This window comes from Ambystoma mexicanum, chromosome 6q (genome assembly GCF_040938575.1).
Source record: "Ambystoma mexicanum isolate Mex_15411 chromosome 6q, UKY_AmexF1_1, whole genome shotgun sequence".
NCBI classification, from domain to species: Eukaryota; Metazoa; Chordata; class Amphibia; order Caudata; family Ambystomatidae; genus Ambystoma; species Ambystoma mexicanum.
Window position 1 is genome coordinate 1,195,544,457 of NC_090937.1, and position 13,393 is coordinate 1,195,557,849.

Consider the following 13,393-nt stretch of genomic DNA (forward strand, 5'->3'; position numbering starts at 1 on the left):
AAAGGTGACCTGTTCAGTGCAAGGACTTTCCTTTAAGTCTTGGTAATAAAATAATATCAGTATTCAAACATTGGCCATGTTTATATACAAGTCTCCTGTAGGAACATAGATTTGATTTCATTTTGAAACATTTAGAGTATTTTTCTAGCAATCTCCTCTTTCAATAATTCCAATGAGCTTCGAAAGGTGCGGTGATGTTCATTCTTCAGGATCCTGCAACAAAAGTTCCTTTCTTCTCTTTCTTTCTTCTCTTTTCCTTCCATTTTAAGGACCACCGTAATGGGTTTTCCTGGAAGAGAAACAAACCTACTTCCTCCAGATGGCCCATTTAAATCTCTTCAGAAGCATAAAACCGTCCCCCTCTTTGGACATGTATGTTTTAACTTGTGGTCAAGTCAGCAAGAGAAACAACAAAACAAGCCTTGTCAAAGCCAGATTCAAAAACCAATGTTTTTTCATACATCTACACAGTACTATTCTCTATTGTTTAAATATCACACATAGAAATACTTATGTTATAATCATGGGGATTTACATACATCTATAAAGATGTTGTTTATATCTTTTAAATATATATTATTGAAAGAATAAACCAAGATTTTATTTGAGGTTGAAAAATGAAATGCACTGTTTACATTAGAATATTTCTGATAAACTGGAGCCTGTTGGTGTTATTATTTATGAAATGAAAAGCAATGTGTCTCGGTACTTCAGCGACATTTCTTATCTGCAGACTCCAGTTTTCCAAGGTTACTGCACCAGGGGAACAGTCTTTTCTGAAAACAGAGAGTTCCATTTTAAATGTGGGCATTCATCATGTACTGTTCCCACTTTATATTGATTACAACACAATCTTTGAGTGAATTGTACTCAAGGCCCAATATATGTGTCGGGTGCTAGCTCTCATTACTGGCTGGAAATATTAATAAATAAAACAATGCATATTTTAGTGCCCCCTCGCTTTACATTGAGGCAGTCACCATGTCTCGGTCCTTTACTTGAGTCATCACCTAGTCACTTGCTTTTCGGTGCAATGTTTCTTTATAACATACATCACACGTGCCACACTTCAAGAAGCAGTGCAGCTTTTTAACACCCCTTCGTTAGTTCATTGCTTTTGGGTTCCATTTATGCTGACAAATGCCAATTTCAAATATATTCACTATAACTATTGACGCAAAGCATCATTTTTGGATAGCACCACATTTCATTTTACCAGAGCTTCAGAGTGCTGTGAGGAAATGAAGGAATTGTTAGACCACATGTCAGGAATACAAAATTAAGTTCTGTTTGCATTGAGAAATGGGTTGGTCTTCATAAAGTATCTAACTCTGCAGGGATAGATGCTTAGGGGATAGATGGGCAGTTCCAAAAGGAGGTGCCTTGATGGTGCAGGGATCTACCCCTAAGAAAACCCCCACAATATTTGAGGTTTGACCCATGTGTCAGTGACATGCATGACAGAGTGCAATTGCAGAGCGAACTTGCTTCACAAGACATGCACACACCCCAAATAAAGTGTAATTTGCATATACCTAATGTCTATGCATATACCTAACAAATGCACAATAAATAAATAAATAAATACATAAATTAAGCATTGTGGATATGTATATGTACATTGATTAAAAAGCTGATATAGGAATTATTGATGTGCAGCAGTGTTTAGGTGCTTGGAAAACTCACATTCTTTAAGGCTGATTGATGACCCTTCATGCCGTGTGAATTCAGCATTTTATGGCAGTGCCAGAGCTGACTCGCTTTAAGCACAACCACCCCCACTGCAATCTTACCTGAGCCATGCTCAAGCTTCAGGGGTGCTACAGAGATGCATGTAACACACATGAAGTGCCTAACCATCAACTGCTAAAACTAGGAGAGAAAATGATTCATAATACAGTGTTAAACCTGTTATGTTATATTATTATTCTCTTTTACCGTTGCACCATACAGTAGTTTCAATGCACTGATACTTGTATGTGGCATGTTTTGCTATACGCCCACTTTGGGAGACCACACTAGTTTGCATAGAATAAAAGCAAGAAAAGGGGTGGAGGGAGGGCAAGGAAGGAATTTGCAGATGGAGATCTAGAAAATTCGGCATGGGAAATTGATTTGTAATAGAATGGAAATGCATTAGATCCTGATGTATGACATATCTTCTAGAGAGAGATGACATAGAGGTGTATGTCTTGAGTTAAGTAAACACATTGGGATTCCAAGCGATTTTGGCATATTATTAAGTATACATGGAGTGGTGTTGTTTATGTGAGGGGTCAGGGCTCAGGAATCTCCTAAAAGTACTCTAGGGAAATCCACTCGAAATCACTTCCCAACCTGACCCACACACTTCCCCAGTCTCAAAATGTAAAGCAGGGAGCAAGCAAACTGCCATCCACCACATTGATTCTGTCCATATGAATCAACTACACTTATCATAAAAAAAATAAGCATAGCTAATTTGATAATGTGCAAGGTAAATAGTATGGGGTGCAATTAAGTGTTTGTTAGTAGGGGGAATTTGTACATTTGGACAGTTTGGTCAGTTCAATGAGACAAAGGCTCTAAGTGTCCTGTCTACCCAAAAACTACCTTTGGCAAACAAGCTGCAATACAATTAAGCACTAAAACAAGAATCGTAGGAGTAAATATTGTAGTGAGGCAGATGTACTTGTCAATTATAGTGCCCACACCCTCGCCTCTGTCATATTGGAAGAACTACAAGAATACACTGTGCATGGCACCAGGTATCATCCCAACAGAGCATCGAAGATATGAGAGACGTCATGTGCTCAGACAATCAGATCGAATGTACCATCAAACTGATGTGGTAGAAGGATGCCTGAAGACCCGTTTAAACATAGAAGAGTTATAAGTGAAATCTGACAAGTGTAAAGTGATGTCATGACGAGAAGACAAAAGCACACGCTGAAACCATATGCAAATACTTAAAAAATGAAGATGTAACTGAAGTAACAAAGTGAACATTTTTGCAAAAATGAAGGAATCATATACACCCAGATGATAAGTGAGAAAAGACACAGTAGATATATATATAAGCAGAAACGCAAGCCATATGAGATACATAGAAGCTTGCTGCAGTAGGAAATATAACATGGATACAGCAGCCATGATGAGAAAATGGACGTTGACTCTGTATGGATTGTAAGCGAGAAGCTTGAAGGAGAGAGACCAAGGCTTCAGAGCTGAGAGGCACTGGAAAACAGCTTTGTGCATGGAACAAACAGTTATTTGCAAGGCTTAGGATCAAGGATGCCAAATCAAGAAGCAACTGCGAAGCACGAAAGGAGTCGAAGAGGATAAGCTACATACGCACAACATATTTCTCTTAGATTAAGTAAAAGAGTAAACATTTACAAATGTCAAGTATTGAACAATCGAAGATGCAGAAAGTATATGCAAGACGGTGCAACCAAGTCTCCAGAGGCCAAGGGAAGTAATTGCACTGAGTATAAGTGAATCAAATGCAACTAAATATGAGGCTAGAATGGACAAAATCATGGTCTCCTCACACGTTGTGCATGAGCACAAAACAAGGCCTTTTCATTAAGCTCTAGATGAAGATATCAATGTACATTCACTCCCTTTAAAGTTCTGAGTAAGGGAACCATCAGCAAGGTCAACTAAAAAGAGGAAGCCTTGGTTTAGGGCCTAACCAATGAGTGTTAGTAGGCTAATTGGCCAAGTGGGCAGTTGTTTGACATTGTTCCACACACTTGGGTTTCATTTAGCTTACGTGCTGCTAAAAAGCCGAATGTCCATGGCTGGAATACAATGCCAACCAGTTATGAGGGCCTATGTAATGATGGACTATACATTGTTGCAGAAGCCAATCCATTGCTGTTATTCTGCTTGTATCTGTATTATACACAGTTAGAGGTCATTTAAGACGTGCTTACTATATAAGGCTATATAAGGGGCAGCCAAAGAAGTTACTAACACCTGAACAAGCCATAGGTATATATGTTCCCTTAACTAATCCCTCGGCCGGATATGTTTTTACTGTTTGCCATGTAGGATGAAGTCATAGCTGACGTACATCGAAGTATAAAGCTTTTGTGTAACGGAAATGTATTCAAGAGTGTGTGAGCTGCAGTCTGTTTGTTTACCAGGTTGACCTACTTTATTGAGCTGGTAATAAAGTAGTATTTTGCCATATTCTTTGTTTCTGTCTGGTTAGTTGGGCCTGAGATAATTTATTTGTAATCTCATCTGGCACTTGGAACGCTCCAGGTGCTACTGCACAATACATTGCAAAATGTGATGAGTATGTTCATGTGTATTTTTTAAAGAAACAACTCATTACATGTTTCTTGAGAAAATAAAAACATGTGTAGTTAACACCTTTTAGATATGAGAGTACACCAGACAGGAAAACCAAAATATATTGGATAATAAAAAAGGGACATTTTGGGAAGACACATACAGAACAATGATTCAGAAAAGCAAGTTTAGTCTAAAGAAATCTACATATCAATTGACCTACTCCATGGAGGGCCATATATACTTATCATTTGTATGTGTCTATTTTGTATTGCAATTGTATATGAATTCCGCAGTTTCGTATGCTCTCTTTTCTACAAAATGTTTTCAATATGCTTCTTTACAAAATAAAAAGAATTGCACTCATCACATTTAGGAAGGTATTTACTTCTTGATTACTAGTTCCTGATTTGGTGCTTGAGTGTAATGCAGCGTATTTGCTAAAGGACATTAGTTTTCTTCTTTTTGATTTACTCTTGTTCCTTTTCTGTTTGTGAAATTTAAATAGTTTGGACAGAGGTATTGTAGTTGGTTCCTTTAGAAAGAATGATAGTACATGGATTTTACCATCAGTAGCATGATAACTTGGATCATCCATGTGGGCTGTATCCTGGTTAGATACAATTGGAAATAGGTTCTGCAATTTGAGTATAAAAAAAACAATATTCCGGTAATTTTCAGCCAGTTCCATGCAAGCTTAGATCATGCCATGCCATGTACTATAGAAGGTGATGCTTTTTCTCTGATGGAAAGTCTTTGTCCAACACTGATGTCTTCTCTGATAGCTCTTCCTTTTGTTTATCAGCCAAGGCTCCCTTATAACAACCTTGAGGTAAATAATCATAACTTTATGTAGTTGATTTTTGAGTTGGATGTTTTTTGTCAACAGTTTTCTGTTATGTCAAGTTTGATTTTGGCTCTTGAAGCAAACTGTAGTCCAGTTAATTCCAGACATGCAGACAATATTGAGCATTCAGAAGCACGCTGGTGAACCCTTCTATTAGTAGGGTGACTTGACTTCCCATAAACATGCCTGGTGGGTTTCGTTCGTTTGACAAGGAATGTAAACAAGAAAAGTGCAAATGGTAAATCCATGAGTAAGCTTTGTCTTGGGATCAGGCCAGCCCTTCGCATGGGCAGTCTGTGCTGTCACCAAAGACCATACAGCCTTGGGACCCCAAAGGCACCAGCTTCCATGTCCAGATGGTGTAATACAAGGGATGTGGGTTGATTGACAAAGTTTTTTCAAAGAGGTATTTGCCATTGAAAACACTCTGCAAATCAATGTTTTAGAGAAGCTGTGCAGCTATCAGGTGAGGCAAATTTTTCTTCCTCTACCAATGTGGCCACACAGTCACCTCCCAACCCCCTGCAATGAGCGGGATAAATTCTCTACGTCAATTTAGGAGACACTGCACAACATGTCCCACCAATGCTTCATAAATATTGTGGACAGGACATTTTCTTCCTCAGCCTTGCATGGCCCAGTAGGCAAGCAGGCTGGAGAAGGAATTTGAGTATAGGTGCTCATGCACTGCGCCATACTGTTCCTGGGCCTGGGCAATAGTTCCGACCACTCTTGCACCATTGTTCATGTACAGGAATAAGTGAGCTAGCCCGGCTTCTATGTACATGGTTCATGGAAGCCAGAGTCCCTGAAGCAGATGAGGAGGTGTAGAGTCCAGTGCTGGTGCAGAGCTGGTGAGAATATTATTTTATGTGTGTTTGCAAGGGTGTGCATTTATGTGTGCATGCATGTGAGGGATTGACTGTCTTAGTACACATGTGAATGGGAGGGCCATGTGAATGTTGTGTGCGCTGTGAATGAATGCAGTGTGAAGGTTCTATATGGTGTGTGTGAATGAGAGAGAAGCTGAATATGTGTGAGGCTGTGTGTGTGTGTGAATGGGTATCAATGTATGAGTGTGTGGTGTGACAAATCTGGTCTATTCGATGCTTCTCTACAGAGGGCAGCCATCCCCCTTTGAGGTTAGCGAGGGGAGCCTGCTCAGCAAGACCCTGCCTACAGGTCTGGGCAAGTAGGACCTTACTGAGAGTGACTCCCCTCTTGGGGACAAGGACTCTCAGTCCGGTAAACAACTCTCAGCCCAAAGATACATTGTTGGCCTACATGGGATTTGGAAACACTGTTGTTACTTCTGTTTTGAAACCACCAAACAGTGACATTTCTTCAGTCTCTTTGGCTTCAGGTATTGCTGGATCTCTCCTGAACTCCCCAGTCAAAGAGCTGCAACACAACCCTTTTGTTTTTAATGATATGCATAAAACCATAAGGAACTATGAATCAGAGAGATAGAATCCTATGCATGGGAGGAGAGCCTCTGACGGGAGGACATCTGGCGGGGAAGAGCTACGCAGATGCTGGAAGACTGCCGTCTTGAGCAGCAAAGAGGGCGAAGTATCGAGAGAGGTGGAGACCGTAGAGAGATTGTCTCGGATGGTGGTGTGAACACACATAAGCTCTGGTGGGCCAGACTGAAGTGGAGAAGTCAGATCTCAGATCTCCAAACAAGAAGCGTAACAACTGCTGTGCCAGGCAGAGTAAGGGAAGCAACCACTCCTGAAGAGGTAACACTGCTTATGCAGTCGAACCAGTGTATGAGAGGCTACAAAAGCACCAAGGGTTATGGGAGGCAAGATAACCTGAATGCTGGATGTGGACAAGCAATTATCACACATGTCGCCTATGCAATGACTTAAGTTAAATGGAGAATTTGTATCCCTTATTAATAGAATGTGCTGCCACAGACATAGTTATATAGATTATATGTTATGGAACACGACTGTTAAATATGATAAATAACAGTTGGATGATGATTTCAAATTATTTCATTAGACTCAGACAGTTGAAAGCAATTTGATAAGTCAGAGAATTAGAAAGACATTTTAGAGCCTGATTCAAGGAATTATTTGTGTGAAAAACACGGATTTGCGCGGCTTTCTGCCTGAAAATCCCTGTTTGAAGTATGGGTTTTTCGGCCAGAAACGCGCGCAAATCTGCGTTTATCAGGCAAATAATTCCATGAATCAGGCAGTTAGTGTCTAATGGGATGTACTGATGTTTCATTTTTAAATAGTGTGGCTGAAGTGTAAAATATTTTGTGCAAACTATGATAATTGTTAATAATTATAGAAACATTCCAAAACCTTGTACTTGAAGTCCAGTACAGCATAATATGAGACAGAAACGGGGCCGAATACGGTATGTCGTGTAATAGACTAAAGTGTATCTGGTGCCAACTCCAGACTTTGTAGAATGTGTCACCATAGATGTCATTTGGGGTTTACTAGGGGTTGCAACTGCGACCCCTTGTGACTTCAGTGCAACCTCTGGAACAGGCCTTGTCAAGGATTGCAGAGGCAGTGTGAATCCCTCTTTAATTTCGGAAATCACCCTGTGAAGTTTGGCTTTCTCTAATGTGCTATATATGCAACTCTGCTGCTGCAGATTAGTATTTGTCTACATAGACAAGGCAGACTGGATGCCCCAGACCTAGATCTTCTTATTTAGAGTCAACTTGAATGTTTTAGGTTTCTGACACCTATTACTATGTGTAAATATAATCTACACTTTGATGTGATGGTGTCCTAGATTTTCCTGTCAAATGTCAAAGTTCAGTTTTAACTCGATGAGCCACCCAGTTGCGACACAATATCATGTTTAATCATTGTGCAGTTAAAAAAAAAAAAAAATGTACTAGGATATCTACCACCATCCTCTACTGTCCCCCTCCAGTGCTTTTGAAAATAAAATATAACAATCATATTATCAGGTTTACTAGTTGGCCTAACATATTCCTCCTGCTCCTAAGCACTGTGATCGTAAGTGTTGCATTAATGCAAATTGTAACCCCAGAACCCATGCATTACTAAATGCTGTGGTATGCAGCAATGGCTGGTAAAATAGCTCAGTGTGTTAAGGGCTCACTGCTGGAATCTGTGTGCAATGCAGGTCGGTTGAAGTGTAAAATAATTTTATATGAGTTTTTTATGTAGATTGCTTTGACTAAAACGCTATATAAGTAATGGATAATTATAAATGCCTGATTGTTAGCATCAATAAATCCAAGCTTTGGGTTGGAATAATGTCTTAGGGGCAGATTCTCATAGCACATCTCATCACTTGTGTCAACAAACAAAGCAGCCCAATCTTAGATGCTCTCATTCAGATGCCCCTTTTCAACTATTTGCACATTTGTGCAAGACAGGGCGCTTCTGCAAATCTAAAAGCACATCATGGATTCACAAACGGGATGCACTTTTAAATGCGAAGAAATGAGGGTCGCTCCCTTATGCCTGTTGGGAACTAGCACAGGGGGAGGTGGAAATTATAACTAGGTAATTTCTGACCGTGACATGAATGTGTGTTTAAGTTTGATAGTGGTTACTTAAACTGTGGCTGTCGTACTTGCATTTACATCCCCGCAAACGAGGATGAAAACGCTTTTCTTTTGAGCCTTTCATAGAGACGGGCTCCAAAGGAGCCATGTTGTCTTTGATCATTTGAGGCTAAGCTTTGCACATGATGGGATGCATTACATGTGAAGCTGCACATATAGTGCATCATACCATGCTTAATTAACGTGTAATGGCTTTACTGGGGAATTTGATTACTGCAGAATTTGAGGCTGCACTTCACATAGGAAGGCAGAAATAAGACATTTAGAGTGCTCCCTTAGATATGGCGACTAGATTAGGTGTATGAGGCATTAATTGACATTGAGCTTCATTACAAGTGTTGCGGTCCGGATATAAGGGTGACGGTAGCAACGTTCCGGCACCCATTCTGGACTGCCACACTACAAGTCTGCCTGCAGAGAGTGTTGCATCTGGCAAGCCTTGCACAATGTTCCTGGTAGACAGACCTGTCACAGAAGCACTGGCATCATTAGCAACGGTGCCGGTGCTTCCATCTCGCCACTCCCTTAGAGTCCTATAGGACTCCCCAGGAAGTGGGAACAACATTTGCCGATGCCTGACATCCCGATCCGCCGGGACTTGTAATGTCCCGGTGGCACCGGGATATCAGGTGGTGGAAAAGTGTTACGAGTCCAGTGGCAACCGACTAGTAGCACCGGTGGGTTACCACCGGACTCGGAATGCCCCCCATTGGGTAGCATTACTGGACATTAGAGGATGCACTAGGCATATGATAGAAGCGACTGGATATATAAAACAGTAACTAATATATTTTGAATGTACCTAGACTGTAGGGCTATAAAAGAAATAATATGTCAGTATCCTCAAATAGGGTATACACTTGATATACTATATTATGGCATGACCTTAGAATATGGGGCGTTACTTGGCATATGATTATTAGATCTGACAGGAGCAGATATAGTTGATATAACATGGCAGTAAATGGCAATGCCCCTGTGCTATGTTGTTTCAAATGGTGCTACCGCTGTCATAGCATGAAACCCCTCCATGGCATACGAACGTGGCGCCCTAGTTAAAATATGGTTGGTATTTAAAAATGTCTGCTTTGATACCGGTTTGGTACTTCATGAAATGTCAGCTTGTGTAAACCTGTCAGTCACTTTAGGTGATGCCATAGGGATTAAATGTGATGTGATGTTATTTCATGTGTTGCCATCAGAGTCAAAGGTCATATGACCTCACTTCCTGTGATGTCACCGGATGTGTGAGGTCAATTCTGATATCCCTGGCATTTTGTGAGTTTACATCCCTGGGTGTCACGCACCCTTAACCATTGCAATGTTGACCAAACCACTGATGTATTTGTTCTGCATATCCTATTATCAGCTACACATCAATTCATACATTTTAATAATATAACATGCCTTGCTGTTTACTGACTGTTTCTGATCCTTGTTATTTTCCAGACTTGAACTTCAGAGACAAATTCAGCAACAAGTTGACTTGGGTAACAACTACATTCTCTATGTTTATTAAATACATGAAGATTAAATTAAGTTTACCAAGAACACACTTTGGAGTTTTGCACAGCTCTGACTTCTTGGAGAAATGAAGCCACCATTATGACGATGAGCAGTAAAACCAGAGTTGATATTCGAGAGCTGCTAGCCAGCATCCACTTGGATATGTACTATTCATTTTTCCAAGCATCGGGGTATACAACTTTGTGTGATGCTGCTGAAATTAATAATGATGTGCTTCAGAAAATTGGAATATCACTGACGGGTCACCGGAAGAGGATCCTGAAGCAGATAGAGCTCATCTTTATGCCAACTGAGGACATACCTATGACTGATGACAATCAGAATGCAAATGCAATGATCTCAACTGCAAGTTGCTCAGAAGCCACTGCAAGTAATGACAGCTTTAAACAGAAAACACAAATACCTACTGAGAATCCATTACACATGTCAGCTGAGAATGACGTCAGCAATGTGTCAAAGACTTCTCTGCAGAAAGAATCGATAGCAGAAAAGAATGATTCTTCAAGCGTGGTAGGATCATGTGAACATTCCACGGACAGACCTCTCTGTTCTGAAAGCACAAGCATTTATTGCACACAGACTTCTGGAAATAACCAGACAGGGGTTTTGAATCATGAGGGTAGAGGCAACCCAATAGAAGAACACACATCTTCAGACTGGGCAATTTCTCCAGCCCTACATAGTTCTGAACCTAATGACAATACACATGAAAATGTGCACCTGCCATGTGCAGCAGCAGACAGTCCACCAGAGGATTCATTCTTTAAGTTTCAGGGGAAAATGGTCGTAAATGACTTATATGAGCGAACTCCGCAATCTTGGAAAAAGAAAGACCCCATACCAAACTCTGTGCCTTCGCGCTCTTTCATATTAAGGAACAGACCCGTTCCTCAAATCCCAGGCTCATCAGACACTGCACACTTTGTGAGGTAAGTGCCATGAACACAATTCTCAGAATACAATATAGTGAGATTTATGAATAATAATTGCCTTTATAATTGCCTGGAAGTAGGTACAGTTATTCAAATATAGTTTATTTAAAGATGATATGCAAACATACACAATATGTGTTAATAACAGAGATGTTAAAAAAACATTTGTAATCCCACACAGGCTTTTCTAAATTTAAGTACAGCGAGCGAGAAGGATGTTTGCCATCTCAGTTTTGCACGATCACATGCATTTCTCTGTGAGAAATGGGGCGGGGGGGGGGGGGGCGTTTTGCCTCGTACATATGTATGCACCAGCTGCAAATGATTTGAAGCCCAGATGATGAAATATGGGCAGCCCGCACATAGTAGCAAGGCTAGAGGACACTTCCTAAAATCTGTGAAGTAACAATAAGAGCCTTTCCACCCTACTATGTAAGCTCTTAAAATGGCGCATCAGGGTAGTTGAGATGCCCAGTTATTTGTCATTGCCAAGATGACAAAGTCACTGACATTTATCACCTTGGAAAATGATAAGTGGAAAGGGTCAACACAGCCATTTCCGCTGCAAAAAACGAGGTACATGACCTTTATGGGTAATTCCACATCCAGTAAAATGCACAGATGACAGGTTTTAAGGGTTGTTTACTCCTTAACGGTAATCGACTGTAAGAACGTCGTTCTCAGTGGGGCTGACCTTAAGGTAATATTCTGTCACCCATGGTTTTATTGAAAGGAGACATTTCCCCCGTTGCATGCCAGTGTCATGACTATGCACTTGTTGTTAGCTTTCTGTTGTTGACACATGTATTTGAAGTAAAGTGGGAATGCTCTTGCTTTCAAAGGATACGGTGCTAGGGAGCCCGAGTATTGTGATTGAAATAAAGGCAGTCTTTTGTTTACAGTGGATCTATTGAGCAAGTCGAAGAATAATGGGGGATATAGTCAGCCAATTGGTGGGAAGGGGGTTATCCAGGGATAGATTTGAAGACTAGAAAACAGAAATTAATGAGGGTTCAATTTAGGTTGAGTACCCCTCTACGCTTTACATTGAGTCAGAAGGCAGAGCTGTGCATTATTAGTGTGAGGGTAGGTGGACTTTAAGAGGACATCAGAATTGGAGTCCCACGAGAAAACCGGCACAGTAATCCTTCTTTAATTACCTGTGGTGCTGGTAAGATTGCAGTATTTTCAACCTGCCCCCTCGTCATCAGATCTCTAAAACACAATGGTGCATCATTGAAGAAGATGCTGAAGGCTATCAAATGTGTCTGGCTCTGGCAGTCATGTTATCATCTTTACACTGCAGTGGAACTACCCACCTTCAGGTTTGTGTTTCCCATAGCAATCAGAGCAATCATCTCCTCAAGCAGTGGAACAACAGTCATATTGCCTGTCACCGCATTGTCCATGTGGGATTTTCTTTTGCTATCAGTGACCCACCATGTTATTGTCCCCGGTGGCAACAGTTTGCGTTACACGATGCTGGGATATTGTAATCATTTTTACAAAACACACAGCCCGTGAAGATGTGGAAGTCCGAATTTAGAGTGGGTGATTATAGCCTTCCTCTCCCTATGTAACACTATATATACTGAGATAAATTAAACATTGCTAGTGTTAGTGTCCACTGTGGGTAGGATTTATTGTATTTTGATTTTGATCTTTTTGTTCAAAGCGCAAATCTCGCTCCAGACCAGCTGAGGGTTGTGCAGGGTGTGGGTAGCCAGTATTTTGGCAGGCCCCATTTGAAGTAAGGCAGTATTGTGAGTTGCACTCTGTATTTCTGCTTTGAGTAGCCCATAGTTAGGTGCTGTTGAAAAAGCCATGTTTTGAGAAATTTGAAACATGGGAAAATTATGAGGGCATTCCGAGCTGATACCGGCATCGAGTTCCAGAGGGTGGGTGCATGACAAGAGAAGGATTGCATGTGGCCTCTCTTTGTGGAAGAGTTGTGATTTGAGCCAGTTGGTTGATTTGCTGTTTGAAGAGCGTATGCCACCACATATGTGAAGCTTAGTCACCAGGTACGTTGGTGAGCTACTTGTGAATGGTTTGTAGATGATACATGCAGTATTGAACAGTATCCTGGCCTGGAGAGGAAGCCATTGTAGTTTGCGTAGGATGGGGGTGGTTTGGTCATAGGTACATACACCTGTAATAAGTTGTGCTGCAGCGTAGTGGACTGCTTTTAGGGAGCCAATTGAGCAACTGGGAGCCATGTCAGGATGG

At 40.9% G+C, this 13,393-nt stretch overlaps 1 protein-coding gene across 3 annotated transcripts in view; it reads left to right on the forward strand.

The window, feature by feature from the left end:
- Positions 1 to 13,393, forward strand: part of ARAP2 (ArfGAP with RhoGAP domain, ankyrin repeat and PH domain 2) — a 1,740,202-nt gene that overhangs the window by 13,076 nt on the left and 1,713,733 nt on the right. For 2 of the 3 annotated variants that reach the window (XM_069631830.1, XM_069631831.1), the window contains exon 2: positions 10,155 to 11,161. The exons of the other annotated variant lie outside the window; for it this stretch is intronic. In XM_069631830.1, the coding sequence (XP_069487931.1) occupies positions 10,311 to 11,161 (851 nt within the window). In that variant the 5' untranslated portion in view covers positions 10,155 to 10,310. The remainder of the gene's footprint in view (positions 1 to 10,154; positions 11,162 to 13,393) is intronic. 3 annotated transcript variants of the gene reach the window in all.